Raw genomic sequence first — 19,471 nt, 5'->3', positions numbered from 1 at the left:
CTTAAAGATTTAACCACAGCATTCCCTTTGATCTCCAATCAAGCAGCACTGCAGGTAGCTACTGTCAGTGCCATTGTCCATTTTAATTTGAAGCTATACTCTCTAAAATGTCCTTAGATAGTAGGAATGAACAATTTGTCTAAATGTAAATATTACCATTAACTACTGGTACATGACAATTAGTGCTGAAGAAACACCAAATTACACTGAGAAAGTTGTGACAAGTTGTGGCATGTTGACTAATGGTTTCTAAATTTGACTAGACATCCACACTGCCATACTGTTACAGCAATTCATTCTGACACAACAAAAAATGCAGCATTTTATCCTATTTTAGTTTACTACCTGCAGTTGGTCCTCAAGGGCAGCAGTGGCGCTCTCCCCACTGTTCTCGTCCACAACTACAACCATGTGTGTGAGGGAGTTCACCTTTACCTGCTCCACCTCCAGATCATTCTGCAACACCTGCGGATGTAGTGCAGTGAACAAAGGTCAAAGGTTAGGGTCTAAAGCATACCTGTTTTAATTTACATAGTCAATTTTCTTAATTTACTCTTGAAAAAATAAACACATATATTAATATTATTTCTATTTATTTATATGTATGATATTTTAATAAATACATATAATTTTTTTTCATAAAACAACTGTTATTATACTTCCATTGAAAAAGGTCTCTCTCTCTCTCTCTCTCTCTCTCTCTCTCTCTCTCTCTCTCTCTCTCTCTCTCTCTCTCTCTCTCTCTCTCTCTCTCTCTCTCTCTCTCTCTCTCTCTCTCTCTCTCTCTCTCTCTCTCTCTCTCTCTCTCTCTCTCTCTCTCTCTCTCTCTCTCTCATATATATATACAGTCTTGTTCAAAATAATAGCAGTACAATGTGACTAACCAGAATAATCAAGGTTTTTAGTATATTTTTTATTGCTACGTGGCAAACAAGTTACCAGTAGGTTCAGTAGATTCTCAGAAAACAAATGAGACCCAGCATTCATGATATGCACGCTCTTAAGGCTGTGCAATTGGGCAATTAGTTGAAAGGGGTGTGTTCAAAAAAATAGCAGTGTCTACCTTTGACTGTACAAACTCAAAACTATTTTGTACAAACATTTTTTTTTCTGGGATTTAGCAATCCTGTGAATCACTAAACTAATATTTAGTTGTATGACCACAGTTTTTTAAAACTGCTTGACATCTGTGTGGCATGGAGTCAACCAACTTGTGGCACCTCTCAGCTGTTATTCCACTCCATGATTCTTTAACAACATTCCACAATTCATTCACATTTCTTGGTTTTGCTTCAGAAACAGCATTTTTGATATCACCCCACAAGTTCTCAATTGGATTAAGGTCTGGAGATTGGGCTGGCCACTCCATAACATTAATTTTGTTGGTTTGGAACCAAGACTTTGCCCGTTTACTAGTGTGTTTTGGGTCATTGTCTTGTTGAAACAACCGTTTCAAGGGCATGTCCTCTTCAGCATAGGGCAACATGACCTCTTCAAGTATTTTAACATATGCAAACTGATCCATGATCCCTGGTATGCGATAAATAGGCCCAACACCATAGTAGGAGAAACATGCCCATATCATGATGCTTGCACCTCCATGTTTCACTGTCTTCACTGTGTACTGTGGCTTGAATTCAGAGTTTGGGGGTCGTCTCACAAACTGCCTGTGGCCCTTGGACCCAAAAAGAACAATTTTACTCTCATCAGTCCACAAAATGTTCCTCCATTTCTCTTTAGGCCAGTTGATGTGTTCTTTGGCAAATTGTAACCTCTTCTGCACATGCCTTTTTTTTAACAGAGGGACTTCACACAGACGTCTTCTAACTGTCACAGTACTTACAGGTAACTCCAGACTGTCTTTGATCATCCTGGAGGTGATCATTGGCTGAGCCTTTGCCATTCTGGTTATTCTTCTATCCATTTTGATGATTGTCTTACCTTTTCTTCCACGTCTCTCTGGTTTTGCTCTCCATTTTAAGGCATTGGAGATCATTTTAGCTGAACAGCCTATCATTTTTTGCACCTCTTTATAGGTTTTTCCCTCTCTAATCAACTTTTTAATCAAAGTACGCTGTTCTTCTGTACAATGTCTTGAACGACCCATTTTCCTCAGCTTTCAAATGCATGTTCAACAAGTGTTGGCTTCATCCTTAAATAGGGGCCACCTGATTCACACCTGTTTCTTCACAAAATTGATGACCTCAGTGATTGAATGCCACACAGCTATTTTTTTGAACACACCCCTTTCAACTAATTCAACTAATTGCCCAATTGCACAGCCTTAAGAGCGTGCATATCATGAATGCTGGGTCTTGTTTGTTTTCTGAGAATCTACTGAACCTACTGGTAACTTGTTTGCCACGTAGCAATAAAAAAATATACGAAAAACCTTGATTATTCTGGTTAGTCACATTGTACTGCTATTATTTTGAACAAGACTGTATATATATATATATATCGCAGTTAAGATTGATGACAGATTGATCACAGTTAAATGTGGTCCCCTTCCTATGAGGCTACAAAATATAATCATGTGTGTGGGAGTAAATGTGTGTGTATTCTTCATTCACTAGCTGAACAAACATGCAGAGGTCGTGTTTGCCCCCCGTTCACTGGGGCATGTGCTGATTTGCTTATTCATTCCTCTCACAACTCGATCTATTACTCCTTTCAGCAGTTATGGTAAATTCACAAAGGAGAAAGCTTTTATTTGCAAACAGGTTATGCGCGCACACACACACACACACACACACACACACACACACACACACACACACACACACACACACACACACACACACACACACACACACACACACACACACACACACACACACACACACACACACACACACACACACACACAGGATATCTGATGCGAGTCATTCATTAACTACACAGGACTCCTAAGGACAGTTTTATTGCCCAGAGGCTGCTATTTCAGGAGAGTTCATGACAGTCAATATCCACTTTGTCGCATAATTGTCTTTCAGCATTTCTTAGTTATCTTTTCCTACCATCTTTAATTATTTTTTTTCCAATTTCTCACAATCATCAATTGACCTCCCCACAGACAAATGACGGACAGCCCAAAAAGCTGCTATCTGCCATTTGTCTGTAAAGTAAATTCCTTTATGGTAAAAAGGTTTTGTGTTACATGTAATATGGTACTAGGTATCCAGAGGCTTTTTTTGGCAAAAGGAGTTTTGTTCGTTCTGTTCCCGAAATCTGCCAGTAAACTTGAAAAATGCAGGTGCTGGATCAGACTTGGCCTCCTTTCGTAAAAATAAAAATAAAATAGGCCGATACAAACAACCACTTATCGCAACGTACTAGAGAAATCATATGTGTCCCTATCATTGCGATAATATGGTTAAGACAAACATGTTTAAAAATGTAACCTCAGGCTTTGAATTCAATATAAGATCATTGATTAATTGTAATATATACCTACCTAATTTGTAGTGTATAGGTTGGAGTGTCCACGTTGTTGCTTTTACATAGGGATGACTACAAAATCAGATTATCAGAACATAAAACCGCCATTCGAGTTTGTAATCCGCAATACCCTATGGCCGTACATTATAGAGATACAAATCATGGTAGCCCAAGCACACTGAAGATAATTGGCATAGAACACGTTCCTAGATCAATAAGAGATCATCGGGTTAATAGGCTTTTACAGAGAGAGTCTCTCTGTTCATCTATACACTGAAATCTACTACATTTCCAGATTTAAACAGAGAGTAAGATTTTGTATAATGTTTTTTGAAATGTAAAAACTTAAGTTATTTTTAAGTGGATACATTTTATTTAATTTGAATATGTTTGATTTGATATATGAATAGTTTTGTTTTTTTTACATTAATGCATAATATACTGTACATTATTGAACGTGTATTATTGGATTAGCATTTTTTTTTACTTGTATATTTTGATTTTGAATAATTTGTTATTGAATATTTTGAATTGTGCATTCTAATTTTTGTATACTGCCGTTTAGTGCTTACAATTTGGTTGAATTGGATAATCTGAATAGATTTTTTTATTTTACATTACAGCATATTACACATTATTGAATGTGTATTATTATATTTGCATATTTTGTGACTTGGATATTTTGATTTGAATAATTTGTCATTGAATATTTTTAATTGTGTATTTTAAAGGGGTAATGAATTGAGAAATCAACTTTCCCTTGAGCTTTTGATATATAAAAGGTCATGGTAATACAGATCCTTTTCAAAAAAAATGAGCATATTGTGATAAAGTTCATTATTTTCCATAATGTAATGATAAAGATTAAACTTTCATATATTTTAGATTCATTGCACTCCAACTGAAATATTTCAGGTCTTTTATTGTTTTAATACTGATGATTTTGGCATACAGCTCATGAAAATCTCAAAAAAATTCCATATCATGAAAAGGTTCTCTAAACGAGCTATTAACCTAATCATCTGAATCAACTAATTAACTCTAAACACCTGCAAAAGATTCCTGAGGCTTTTAAAAACTCCCAGCCTGGTTCATTACTCAAAACCGCAATCATGGGTAAGACTGCCGACCTGACTGCTGTCCAGAGGGCCATCATTGACACCCTCAAGCGAGAGGGTAAGACACAGAAAGATATTTCTGAATGAATAGGCTGTTCCCAGAGTGCTGTGGGATATTGTGAAGAGAAAGTTGAGAGACGCAAGACCCAACACTCTGGATGAGCTTAAGGCCGCTCTCGAAGCATCCTGGGCCTCCATAACACCTCAGCAGTGCCACAGGCTGATCGCCTCCATGCCACGCCGCATTGAGTGCATAACTGAAGATAATTATTTGAAGGTTGACTTTTTTTTGTATTAAAAACAAAATATTTTTTTTGAGATAAGAATTTTGGGTTTTCATGAGCTGTATGCCAAAATCATCAGTATTAAAACAATAAAAGACCTGAAATATTTCAGTTGGTGTGCAATGAATCTAAAATATATGAAAGTTGAATTTTTATCATTACATTATGGAAAATAATGAACTTTATCACAATATGCAAAATTTTTTAGAAGGACCTGTATAAGAATATCCTGTAAGTTTCAGAGCTGAAAACTTCATCGTTAGTCAAAGAAAAGCTTTTATACCAGGCCTGAAAAGACCTGAAATAGAGCCAGAAAACAATCGTGTGCGCATCTTTACGTCATCGCGCAATAAAACACTGCCTCTACAGCATGTGTAATTCATTAGCCCCGCCCACCGACTTATGGAGGTGATTGGCTCGCGCTGGCCAACAACAATAAACATGCCGAGGAATATAGCAAGGTATTCCGCTATTCCTGGTTGTGAAATTCACAGGTTAACTCATATCGTCAGCAGTCAGTCACAACTTTTTTTTTTGTATTTTAAAAACATTTTAATCGCTGTAATGTGTCACCGTTTGATTTTACAATGATACCTTCTTCACTTTGAATCACAAACTCTAAACAGCGAACTGGGTAATGTTAGCGCACAACAACAACAAAAATTGACGATGCCTTGTCAAATTACTACCGTTTCAAGTTAAGTGGTGATGACGTTAGCTAGAAGCATCAAGTGAGCGATCTGTAAGCATCTTAACTATTGCTCGTGGGGATATAGTTTGAATTGCCACCTCTCCAGTCTCAGACGCTGAATGAAGCCTGATATTGTACAAGTTAGAAAAACTGTCTGTGGTGAAATGGGACGAGCAAACGAACAACTTTTAATTAAATTGTTGCGCTATCCGGTTATAGATAAACATGCGTGTTGACAGTTTTGTTCAGTGGGAAGGGTATGAAAAGTCCCCCCGTCCCCTGCACAGCCTGGAACATAACATCTATTTCCATGATCTGCCATTTTCGCTATCCTCGCGTGACATGCGCTGCCGTATACAAATGTTGCGAGCGTACATATTAATGATCCCCATAAATGAATATAGTTATTATACAATAAAGGCTTTATAATTGTTCTACATTATCTGAGTGCCTTGGAGATTTTCTATTTTTTCAAATGTGTCCCTTACTTTGTGTTGCTCTATCTGGGCCAGATATCCCTCCATGCCTCCTGCTATTGGCTCCGTCTCCATCTTACGGATCCGCCCCTCCGTCAGTGTCAGCCAATCGCAGAGCTGCTGGAGCTGCTGCTGCTGAAGGTCCATCAGAACCTCATGAAGTCTGAAGACGGAGGCGAGAGGTCGTATTAAAGCTCTCTCCTCAAACAGAAGAGTTGGATAGGAATGTGCGTGTCCGTACCTGGACTGGCGGTCCATGCTGGCGACCCGCAGGTTTTCCCAGCGGGAGTTGAGCAGTGTCATTTGTTCGCGGATCTCATCCTCCTCTTCCTCGCTCAGGTTGCCTTGAGCTATCAGCTGATTTCCCGCCTGTAGCACATTACCCACGCTGCTCTGGTGGGCCGTCAACTCCATCATAAAGGCCTGAGGGCAAGAAGACATCAGGTCACAGAGCGAACACAAACCGTCCCCACAGATGATTGAAACGGCACATATGTCAAGTTTAGCCCATTCAGATGGGTCAAAGCTCTTCTAAACAAAAGTTTCAATAAGGCACAATAAAGATTGTACAAAACCCAGTGCCACTTTTTTGTATTTCTGTCATTTTGCCACATGTATTGCCAGTGATTGTACAGGAGGTAAGTTTTCTTTAAGAATTTATAATGATTTGAGTCATATAATAAGCAGCTGTGGTGATGATAACCTATTGACAGTTAATTAGAGCAAAAATCCATGCAAGGGAGAGATTTATAAATACTTTACAATGGTTAAGCGTGTTTTAAGCACTTTTTAGTTCTTTAAAAATAAAGAATTATTTAATCAGGTAAAATATAGCTCATTATACTAACTGTAGGATTTTAAAGGGATAGGTCACCCAAAAACTAAAACATTATCCCATGATTTAATCACTCTCAAGTCATCCAGGTGTACATGACATTCTTCTTTCAGACGAATAAATTCGTAGTTATAAAAAAAAAAAATCCTAAAAAAAATCCATATTTAACACATTATAAAAGTAAAATATCTGCCATTCACTGCCATCATAAAGCTTGGAAGAGCCAGGATATCATAACTCTGATTGTGTTCGTCTGAAAGAAGAATGTCATATACTCTAAAATGACTTGAGAAGGAGTAGTTTTTTTGGGTGAACTATCCCTTTAATGCTTAAAGTAATCTAGAAATCAACAATCATTTTTACAGCATTTATTAATCTATGTTGACACTCATTTATAGATATACTGTTGTTATTTCATAATACATTAATGGTAATTTTTACCTTTAACTTTGATTAAATAGGGGTTTTTTTTATTTCGTTTTTTCACAATGTCTTTTTTTTTTCTAGTTGCATTTTTCTAGATTCTGTTTTACTGGTCTAATTCAATAAGTAATTACTTTATTATCAATCTAATCATTTATTACAAGTTTAACCAAAAAGGGGTTCCCTATAAATAACCCTCCTCCCAATTTCTGATTGTATTTTATGATTTAATATTAATAAATAAAAAATTATCTAGTAAATTTTTGTACTATTATATATATATATATATATATATATATATATATATATATATATATATATATATATATATATATATATATATATATATATATATATATATATATACATCATGCTTTACATTGCACAATTTCAGTACATTTAGACATCTATAACACATCATATGCATCTATATATACACATCACATAATACATATAATTGCATTATCCAAAATGCTTGTTGAATAGATATGTTTTTAACTGGGACTTAAATGAACCCACAGATGAGATAATTAAGACTTTAAGATTTAATGTTAATTTCAAATTATTATCAAACTTATATCTCTGACAACAGTAGTCTGGCCAGGATATTGTCATTTAAAAGTTGTTGTTGCAGCTCAACTGATGTTGATGTTGTCATGTTGTGTTTTGAAGCTCCGCTCCACCTATCGACCAATCAAGAAGTCAGTAGTGTTTCTGCATCCGGGTTGCCAGATCTGCTCTAGTTACCACAGCTGCAGATCTACAAAGTTCCTGCCGATCCTGCAGCCAATCTGGCAACCTCGAGTCAGGGGGAGGGGGAGAGGGGATACACCGCTCTACAGTCATTTGAAAGTGATTGCAGTACCAGTTTTGGCCACAATCTTACACTTCCTTTAAATGTGAGGTATAACTTGACTTTTTAATAAACTGTATTATTATCATTACTATATTCATTCACATTACAATAAGTAATTCCTTCAAGGTCAACTTTATTACTTTTATTTTATGAGGCGGTTTGTCTTGAGTTTCAGTAATTGTATATAACGATAGCTCTTCTTGGTGAAGTGTCTCTCAGAGCAGCTCTGGAGATGTATGTCCTCGTATAGAGACAGCACACGCTGAAAACACCATGAGCGTTTGTTTCAGTATTAGACCAAATACACAATATCCTCTGATCTATCAGACCTGGCAGTTATCTGGGTCCCAGTGAAATCGTGATGATAACGGCCATTGCAACAGCCGAACAAGAGCCAGATCAAACTACTGGCAACACCCAAGTTATGACATGATTGGTTAAAAGTATAAAAACAGCAGTCTCTCGATACAGCACAAAAACAACAACAAACCTTCTTTTAACACATTAAGTCAGCGTTTGATGGTTAAAGTGGGACCATAGTGCAGGGACGAACAAGTTCAAGCCTCCAGAAAAGCCCATCGCTCAGAGGATCTGCACTTATTTGCCTTGCTTTTGTTTTTGCATCAAGGCCTCATATTGGCGCTCTCACTCTTTCTGAGAGGAATGTAAAGTGCTCCTTCTCCCTCCCTCTCTATCAGTCAGGAGTGAGTTTATGTGCACCGGCTCTGCTGTCTGTCAAAGGTCTCCCTGCCTTACAGAATTCCTCACATTCCTGACATGTTGGGATAATGTTCCCTGAGAGCATCCGAAGACAGGCCATGCTAACATTCAAGAGAAAGAGCAGGGGTGTGTGGGATGACCAAACCCTTCATCCCACAAGTGTTGTCACAATATTGGAATTTCAAACCTTGATGTAATACCTTTTAAAAAAAATCTATATTCGATATTTATGATAACACAGGGAACAACTGCCATAACATTTAGAGCATAAAAATTGAACATCACGTTAATTTACTTTTGCCCATAATCAGTGATTTTGTGGTTACCCTTTACTTAAAGCCTTTATGTATAATGCAAGGTATTCATAATGAACATTTTTATGCATTTCCCCCGTTTGACAGACACGGCTAAAGCTAGTCCCAGATTAAAATGCATGTTTGAGCTGTTATAGCATATTTTAAAATACATCAGTGCCATTGTTTCATATCAAAATGCACATCAGTAATGTTTTTCCCCCCCTTAAGGCACGTTTATTAAAGCTACTGAAATGTCCTAATCCTGGCTTAATCTAAGCCCTGTCTGTGAAACTAGGTCTATATATTTTAATTTTAATAAATAAATAAAAACCAAAGATAAACTGCATTATAATATTCACAGATTGAAATTGATTTTGTGTCATTTTTTAAAAGTGACAAAAAGTTGAATATATAGTTTCCTCTTAGTGTGTGCCAAATTTGGTGTTATTACTGGGAATTTTAATGTATGGCTGCCGGGTGATTTTGTTTTATAACCTTCATAAAACTTTCAAACTAATTGTCCGATGATGTCTGATTCAAACAAATCATTCACCCTTTTGAAGGGGTTTTTTAATAGAGAATGTGAAAACAACAACTCATTTTTTTAATAGAATTTGCTAATTGAGACTCATTTTGCAAGCACAGGTCACATATCATTAAATAACCATGTGATAATGCCAATTTTTGGAATAATTCAGTAATAATTCTTGGAAATTACCCATCATTTCAGTCATTACTCACTGGACGTCTTTATTTCTGCCCAAGCTCTACTGGGCGTGAGGGTTGAACAGATCTGAACAGATGCCACATATACCTCGTGTGTGTGGAACTGGTCTTTGACCTCCTCCACATCGTCGGACACGTCGTCCTGCATGTGCAGCGTGTCTTCCGCCGACAGCAGCCAGGTGAGCACCTCTTCCAGAGTGATCTGATACGTGTCGAGATTCACCTCCATCTCCACCTCCGGCTGTGTGCTGGACGTCTCTGTGAGCTGCGAGCTGCACACCTGCACTGGCTCTCCAGCCGATCCCTGCACGGGAACAGACAGCACTTCACTTAACGTGCGACGTTATATAACATTCAATAAAATGCTAAGCAATAGTTAAGAATGTAAAAATGGAGGACTGACTTTTCCATGGAAGGTTCCACTTCTGTCTTTGTGTGACTTATTGAATGTGTTTGCATGTGTGTGTAAAATGTTCAAACGCTGTGGCAGTCGAGGCAAAGAGACACATGAGAAGTGCGTAGGCATTAATACATGAGTGCATAGGCATTAATGAATCTAAAAGCTGATGTGAAGAAGACTTTAAAGGACCAATGACAGCAGCCTGAGGCTTTATCCATGCCCTGTTTACACCTGGTATTAAAGGGATAGTTCACCCCCAAAAGTGAAAATTTGATGTTTATCTGCTTACCCCCAGGGCATCCAAGATACAGGTGACTTTGTTTTTTCAGTAGAACACAAATTAAGATTTTTACCTCCAACCATTGCGGTCTGCCAGTCATGCAAGTGAATGGTAACACTTGAGAGTATGAGCACTATGAGAGTAAAAAACACACAGACATACAAACCCATATTAAACGGTTAGTTCACCCAAAAATGAAATTGATGTCATCAATGACCTCCGTTCATCTTCGGGAACACAGTTTAAGATATTTTATATTTAGTCTGAGAGCGTATCTAAGTGTAGGCACACTATACTGTCCATGTCCAGAAAGGGAATAAAAACATCATCAGAGTAGTCCATATGTGACATCAGTTAGTTAGTTAGAATCTCTTGAAGCATCGGAAATACATTTTGGTCCAAAAATAGCCAAAACTATTGATTCATGATTCTGATCGCGTGTCAAACTGCTGGAATCACGTGACATTGGCGATCCGAATCATGAATCAATCGCTGATTCACAACCATTTGAATCTTTATTTGAGGTTTGAAAACAAACGCGGAAGAGAAGACAATGCTGAATAAAGTCGTAGTTTTTGTTATTTTTGGACCAAAATGTATTTTCGATGCTTCAAGAGATTCTAATGAACTAACTGATGTCTCATATGGACTACTCTGATGATGTTTTTATTCCCTTTCTGGACATGGACAGTATAGTGTGCCTACACTTAGATACGCTCTCTGACTAAATATAAAATATCTTAAACTGTGTTCTGAAGATGAACGGAGGTATGACACTAGGGTGAGTCGGAAATGACATACATTTCATTTTTGGGTGAACTAACCCTTTAAACCCTGCGGCTTGTGACGACACATTGACGTCTTAAGAAATGAAACGATCGGTTTGTGTGAGAAACCAAACATTATTTATATCATCTTTTACAACTAATACACCATCACTTCCGGTGAGTGGTGTCAATGTACACCGATATAGCGTAGTTTACGCAAGTGGCAGAATTGATCTCTCTACGCCATATTGTGTAGATTTACACCACTCACCGGAAGTGGCGATCGCAACTGAAGGCTGTTGGACATGGTGTACTTGAGGTAAAAAAAATATATAAATACCGTTCGGTTTCTCACACAAACCAATCGTTTCATGTCTTAAGACATCAATGTGTCGTTACAAGCTGCAGAGTTTAATATGGATTTGCCTGTGCAAGGTTTATTTTATTTTTTTATTTTTTTACTCTCATAGATTGTATTACTTTGATGTGCATTATACGACTGACAGACTGCAACGGTTGGAGTTAAAAATCTTCATTTGTGAAGAAACAAAGTCACCTATATATTGTATGTCCTGGGGGTAAGCAGATAAACATCTAATTTTCATTTTGGGGTGAACTATCCCTTTAAAATGTGTTTTGGTCGATGGGATCACAAGTAAACGAGGGAGACATTCCCCTTCACACCTGGTGTTTTAATCTCTTTTGTCGACTTTCAACAAGTTCTGTCCTGATTTCTTTAAGGGAATGGCCTATCAGCGGGTAAATATATGGGCTTTTTCAGATCTTATGATCTAATGGATGAAATTAGCTCACACAATTTACATATGAACGTGACTGGAGATGACGGAAAAACACATGGCGAACATCAGTTTTAGTTTCTGCTCTGACAACCACAAGACCAGCCGAACGCTGTGAGTGTGTGTTAGAAATCAGGAATGGAAAGAAAACCAAACTTCTCATCTTCAAACCAAACTTGGGTCTTCAGCTGGCAATGTTTAAATTCTGTCTGACTAGTATGTTTCTCATAATGTTTACGCGTTATTTCAGTCGGCGGAGAGTAGACAGTCTTTTGATGCTGTTCGAAACACATTCGACCACATGACACTACGTAAGCAAGCCAGTCAAATGCTTTTTAAACTACCTCTGGAAGTGGTCAAATTAAAAGTGGACAAGCTCAAAACGTTTTAGACCCCGTTTACAGCTGTATTTAGTGTCGTCTGCTTGTGATCCGATAGACCAAAACACATCTTAATACAAGGGCCATAGTCCTTGAATGTGCTAAACCTCCCCACTGATGTACACATAAAAAATACATGTATTCCCACTTAGCTAACACCATGGATTCATTTTAGAAAGAAACAATGAGCTCAGAGATTCAATCCAGCATATGTGGTGAGATGGCATACCCTGCTACCATTGAACACACAAGAGGAACACTTATGGGAAAACCCATAACTGAAGTTCAAGAGTCTGAACGGCACACTCGAAACAAGCAACACTGCACTAACTCTCAGCCAATCACTGGACCTTCAGACGCAGACAATGCTGCTTTTGGCACGTGTTCTCAGCCGGCTAAACACAAAACACGGCCGGTCATGTGATACCATCCACATTCTCAGATGTTTATGTCCCACGCCTTAAAAACTGACAGCTTTTCTAAAAGCTCCGACCTACATTCCACAGCACACCCAAGCCAGAAATGTCACAGCTCTTTGATAAGAGTGAAACACTAATCGACTGGGAATTGTGTGCGTCCGGTGGTAATAGAAGCAGCTTTTTCTTCATGAACACCATTGTGCTGTGTAATAAAAGAGACATAATCGAGTAATGAACCCGTTTGATCTGAAATCTGACATTGGCGGACCAAACGACACCACACCCGAGAACTCTGGGGAACATTATAACAAAATAAGAGAGATACAAAATAATTATCTTAGACTGATAACTCTGCTCTGTTCTTAGAAAAGCAACACTGCCCCAGGGAATATGACATTAACAAAACATGGTATTACCATGGTGCCATAACACGAAAAACATGGTAATGCCATTGTGCAAGTCAAAAACAACGTATTACCTTTGTGCAATTAAAGAAAAGCATTGAACTGTCATGATATATGTCAAGAACATGGTATTACCATGGTACCACAAACAACATTGTGGAATTACATTGGTGCATGATTAGGGACGCACAATATATCGGCCACCATATCAGCACCGGCTGATATTTGTTCATTTTTAATGTTATAGTTACTGATCTGATAAGGAAATTTAGATAAATGTATTATTTCCTTCAGCTGAGACACTTGCGCTTGATTCCACTTATGATTGAAATCACTATATTAAGTGAAAACACAGTTAATTCAGCTCTGCAGCATATTTTGAATGATTATGATGATGCAATATTGGACAAACGTGTGGGGAGTTGAATTGGTTAAGTGCAACATGAACATCCTAATTTTGTGTGTTGGACATGATGTTAACTGGTGAGAGTTCTGTTTTTGTAATCAAGCTTTCAAAAATGGTATAAAAATTTGGATTCAGATTTATCAGCTAATATATCGGTTTATCGGCTTTCAAATATAAATAATTAACGGTTAACTGTATTGTCAAATCTTCATATTCGTGCATCCCTAGTCATGATAGATGTAAAAAATGTGGTATGACCATAGTACCATATCCAAAAAACATGATATCGCCAAAGTACTAAAGGTGACAAAAGCATGATATTATCATGGTACAAATAAAAGGCATTGCCATGTCAAAAGCATGGTATCATATCCGAAACACACCTACCTTGCCACAGTAGAAGTCTAAAATATGGCATTACTATAATAAAAGCAGAGAAAAAGACATGATACGGTCATGATACATGTATAATAGTGCAAGTTAGTAACATTGAAATTGTCAAAAACATGGTATCATATGCAAAACACATGACATTGCCACAGTAGAAGTCAAAAATATGGCATTAACATGGTGTAAGTAGCATGGTGCTGTCGTGATGTTAAATCATGGCTTATTTTGGGTATATTCTGTCTGTAAACACAGAGACTAATAGAAATGTTGACAAGTGAGACTGAACATTATACGTTCTGTAGGAGAAGCATAGTCACCATTTCAAAAGACTGGGTCTCATCTGAACAAAGAAAAACAGTGAGCTTGAATTTTAACAGAGCTGAAAGAACTCTGCTAATAGTCGAAATGAATCCTCAAACGAGGCTTTGTTCCTTAAATAAATGCACAGAGAACAGCCCTCATCTGGAGGAAAAGGTCATCTGATGAAAATATTCCGCTGGAATTACCAACCTCATCCCACATGCTGGATAACACTGTTCTTTCTGATGCACTGTAAGACTGTGTGCAAGAAGGGTGGCGAGGCAAAGCTGGAATAAGCAGCATTGAAACATTTGTGGTCTGCTGTAAGCAGAACCACCCAGATGTCCCACAGCGTCCCAGCAGACGACTGCATCAGCCATGCACAGACTCAGTCAGAAGTGATCAGCGGTTGTAAGGAATTTCATCATTGCTCAGATTTAGATTATTCTGGATTGATGATTATTGTCAGGCATGTATGCTGCAAGGTTTTGAGTGACAACCGCATTTAACTGAGGGTGTGAATCCCTTAAATTATCATTCCAGACATTTCAAAATATGCAAATAATATAAGATACAAAGGGCTTAGAACATAAGTCTTGGTTTATTGTTAGGCTTGATGTTAAAAGGCCTCAGAAAGAAAACAACCAATCATAAACTTTCTCCACAGAGTTTCACTCTGAAGCAAATGCATGCAATCCAGCTTGAGTGGCCAGACAAGCAGCTCATTTTGGTTTTTAAAGGCGTTAAAAGTTGATTACTGTAGCATTAAACCATGGCAACAACACAAACATAGTCCACAACAGCATGATATTGCAATGGTACATGTCTTACAAACATGGGATTACCATGATAAATTCCAAAAAGCATGATATTACCATGATGATAAATTCCATAAAAGTATGATATTACCATGGTAAATTTCCGAAAAACATGGCATTACCATGATACACTCCATAAAAGCATGATATGACCATGGTAAATATCCTGAAAAACATGGCATTACCATTATAAAATCCATAAAAGTATGATATTACCATGATAAATGTCCTAAAAACATGGCACTACCACAACATAGTCCATAAAATCATGATATTACCATAGTACATATCCTAAAAACATGGCATTACCATGATAAATTCCATAAAAGCATATTACCATGATAAATGCACATTAAAAGCACGATATTACCATGATAAATGCACATTAAAAGCATGATATTACCATGATCAATTCCATAAAAGTATGATTTTACCATGGTAAATGTCCTAAAAAGATGGCATTACCATGATCAATTCCATAAAAGCATGATATTACCATGGTACATGTCCTACAAACATAGGATTACCATGAAAAATTCCATAAAAGTATAATATAACCTTGATAAAAGCACATTAAAGCATGATATTACCATGGTACATGTCCAACAAACATAGGATTACCATGCTACTTTTTAATAGCACGTGTATACCATGCAAGTAAAGAAAAGTGACTCTGAGTGAGCACTATTATCCACCCTTCTCTCTCTGACAGTGTGTTAAAATATAGCACGATATACTGTATGCTGGACAACTGTATGACTCACTCTTACCAGTGCACAGAGGAAGAAAGAGTGCGCATGAGAGAGAGAGAGTGAGTAAAGGAAACTGTTAGAAGTGGAGTTATTTATTGGCACTAAAGTGTGATGCCCATTTTCCACAGGCAGTTCCTCACCAGAAAACAGCAGAAAAACAACCTCTTTTTAACTGCCATTGCATTGTTTTGCATCTTGTGCACTTGCACCACTGGTGTATTTGATGAAAAGACACACAGCTGCATAAAGTCAAGATGATTTCCTCTAGTGTTCAAACTGAGCTGAATAAGCAAATGGCTGTGTTAAATATATCTCTAGCTCCGCTGTGTAATAACACTTCATTATTACGTGCCCATCAGAACAGCTGAACCCCCCCGTTAAATCTCATACTTCCCATTAGCCATCAGAATACATCAATATTAGCCTAAGTTTACAAACACAACGTGATCAGACAAACGCATGAAGGTCTTTACGGTCGTCCAGCTGATTCGTTTCAGTAATAGATAATTATGCTAATGTTTATAATCATCAAAATGAAACCCGCCAAAATAAACGCACCTGAAAGCTGATTCACATAAACAAAAAAACTGTAAAAAAAACGCTGAGAGCTCAGCGCTTAAGCATCCAATTGACAATCAACGCCTTGTTATGCTGCATTCACATGTGGCCACGCCACAACTATAACGATAACAGAGAAACAATATCACTGGAATCCCTTTCAGAATTATTTCTTCCAGCTCATGAACGATAATATCGACAGCATCGACAGCAATTCAGATCCACCTGATTTTAAAGAGCTCAAGCATTTAAAAGCAACAGATGACAAAACTGTGCTTATAATAAACAGAACGTTAACGTCTGTTGGTGCAGAGCAGATGCAAATATAGTTATCATTAACCTTATCCTTCTTGGCACGGACAGGCCTTTTTACCAATCGACTGCAAACCACAAGAGAAGCTTAAAAAAAATGTCTGCGGTTTTTGAGCTTCTCAAAAACCTTACTACCCCTGTTCTAAACTAAACTACACCTCTTCAAATTGTCACTATTTGATGGTGAGCCAAAATGTGTCCCTTTAAGGGTGCGTTCAAACTAGTAGTTCGGTAAGTTTGGTTAGTTTGGTCCGGACCAAAAAACAAAAACAATACATATAGTCCTGGTCCAATTATAGCGTTCACACTGGCATTTTTAACAGCGAACCTAGAGTTACCCAAACAAAGGCATAGGGAGACAGTCACAACCTGATTGGTTTGGATTAAACGCGATCATTTTTTATTTTTACCAGCTGAGAACTCATGAAGAGCTCATAAAATGTTTAAAACATTCAAAACAGCAGCAGGATTTCCTCCATTGTAGGAATCGTTGTATCGACTAATGGGCAACACAGGTCCTTTGATGAGAAGAACCAGGTATGCTTTTTGTCCGATTTTTCTAGCATTTTCGAAACATGCTCGTCAGACCAAATATTGATGAGGCACTTACTTTCTCGTTGCTCCACTTCTAACTAGGGCTGTACTAGAATAATCGAATATTCGAACATTCGTTCGGTGAGGTGGCATTCGATTTTCAGTTTTGAGATTCGAATATTCGTTTTTTTTTTCTTTCAACACGTGACTTCCGTCGCGGACTCATTCTCACTCATGCTTGAAATAATAATAATAATACATAAAAAAAACACCGCAACATGCTTTCAATAAAAGCATCGCGCATTTTAAAGATGTAAATTAACAAAAAGTCAGAATAAGACAAAATAAATCCCTTATATAGAATAAAACTAATTGTAATAGATATTACATTTTGTGTCATTTTAAAAACAATTCATTTATTCTTATTCAACTGTTTATAAGCATGCTACCGTGTTCTTTATTTATTACAGTTCATTGAAATCACTGTGTGTTACTAATTTAATTTCTGTTTTGGGATTCATTTGTTTTAAAGAAAGGTTCGTTATTAATACCTTATTAAGTTCTTGCTCTCAACAGACTTTGTGTTTTGTATCACTTGTGCACTGTGCGTTTTCGGAGCATAAACCTGCCCGTGTAATGCGTACCGGAAACTGTTCTATTTAAAAGATTATTAAATGTTTATTAATATTTAAAGAATGTGTGCCACCTGATCATATTGCACCAAATGCAACACTGCACTCCACTGGGTCTGCCGCAACACATTTATGATGCCGAAGAGTGAAACGTGAAGTCGTGAAAGATGATACAAATGCAAACCGACACTATTATTATATATTTAGCCCCACCCACCGAAGCTTCGAATATTCGATATTGATTGCCACCTAAGCTTCGAAGCTCAAAAAATGGCATTCGAAACAGCCTTACTTCTAACGTTAACGTTACTCATTTTGGATACACTGATCGGTCTTTCCGCGTCGTCAAACCAGCTGACTTGTAGCGCCGCATCTTGTGACATTACGTCCTGTTTTTGGTTCGTTTACATGTCTTTGGTCCGTGTTGCATTCATATATCAATCGAACCGTTTGAACATGTGAGCGCTGCCATCCGAACCCTGGAGCGCACCAGACAAGCGGACTTCCAAACGAACTCTGGTGCGCACCAGGGTTCGGATGGCAGCGTTCACACGTTTAAATGAACCGCAACAACCTACCAATCGTACCAGGGTTCGTTTTAATCGAAACAAACATGACAAGTGTGAACGCACCCTAAATGCACATTATGCGCTGCCAAAAGTGTCACAAACTGAACTAGAACCTTTTCTCAGTTACGTCCATTTGAGCACATGATACAAAACCAGTCCCTGAGAAAGCGTTGATGTGTTTGGGTAAGCAGCGCACTTACAGCATGTCCCTCATCATGCTCCACCTTAAAGCGTCTGGGCAGCGTCTCCACCTCTCTGATGTCATCCAATGTGATCTCATTGGGAAACACAGCAAAGAGTGAGGTCACATACATGATGATGGACTTCTTATCTGGCAACTGCACCGCCACATCTGAGAGAAACACAGAGATACACAATGAGTATGGGTACGAGTATGAATAAGGCTGCGTGTGTTTATGGAGTTATGAGGCCCCTCTGATTAGTTATGGCTCATGTGAACTTGTGTTCAGGAAAAGCCATGTAATCCAATCAAGTCCAGATGATTAATCTCAGGATCTGGGCTCTGGAATGTCCTGGACCCGGTTTGTTGACTGGCATTATTTCAATGGTTGGACTCAGAATCCCCGCTTCAGGCGTAAATAGCAAACTATGGCAAGATCTCCAAATAAGGCCAACATTAAAGGGGTCCTATGATGCCCTTTTCTTATAAGATGTATAATAAGTTTCTGATGTCCCCAGAGTGTGCATTTGAGGTTTTAGCTCAAAATACTCAATATACATTTTTATAGCATGTTAAAATTTTAACTTTTTTGGAGGGTGAGCAAAAATGTGTACCTTTAAACGCAAATGAGCTTGTGCTCCCCGCTCCCCCTTACAAAAAAAGGGCAGAGCTTCAAGAGCTCATATTATCAGCTCTGATTACCTCA

At 37.8% G+C, this 19,471-nt stretch overlaps 1 protein-coding gene across 5 annotated transcripts in view; it reads right to left on the bottom strand.

Annotated features, from left to right (window-relative positions):
* The window catches only part of LOC137078947 (utrophin-like), a 303,830-nt gene that overhangs the window by 229,397 nt on the left and 54,962 nt on the right, over positions 1-19,471 (bottom strand). For all 5 annotated transcript variants that reach the window (XM_067446798.1, XM_067446802.1, XM_067446800.1 and 2 more), the window contains 5 exons: positions 18,785-18,936; positions 9,955-10,170; positions 6,252-6,433; positions 6,023-6,173; positions 346-465 (listed from right to left, as the gene is read on the bottom strand). In XM_067446798.1, the coding sequence (XP_067302899.1) occupies positions 346-465; positions 6,023-6,173; positions 6,252-6,433; positions 9,955-10,170; positions 18,785-18,936 (821 nt within the window). The remainder of the gene's footprint in view (positions 1-345; positions 466-6,022; positions 6,174-6,251; positions 6,434-9,954; positions 10,171-18,784; positions 18,937-19,471) is intronic.

Source organism: Pseudorasbora parva, chromosome 6 (genome assembly GCF_024679245.1).
Source record: "Pseudorasbora parva isolate DD20220531a chromosome 6, ASM2467924v1, whole genome shotgun sequence".
Lineage (NCBI taxonomy): Eukaryota > Metazoa > Chordata > Actinopteri > Cypriniformes > Gobionidae > Pseudorasbora > Pseudorasbora parva.
This window is presented reverse-complemented; position numbering and strand designations above follow the sequence as displayed.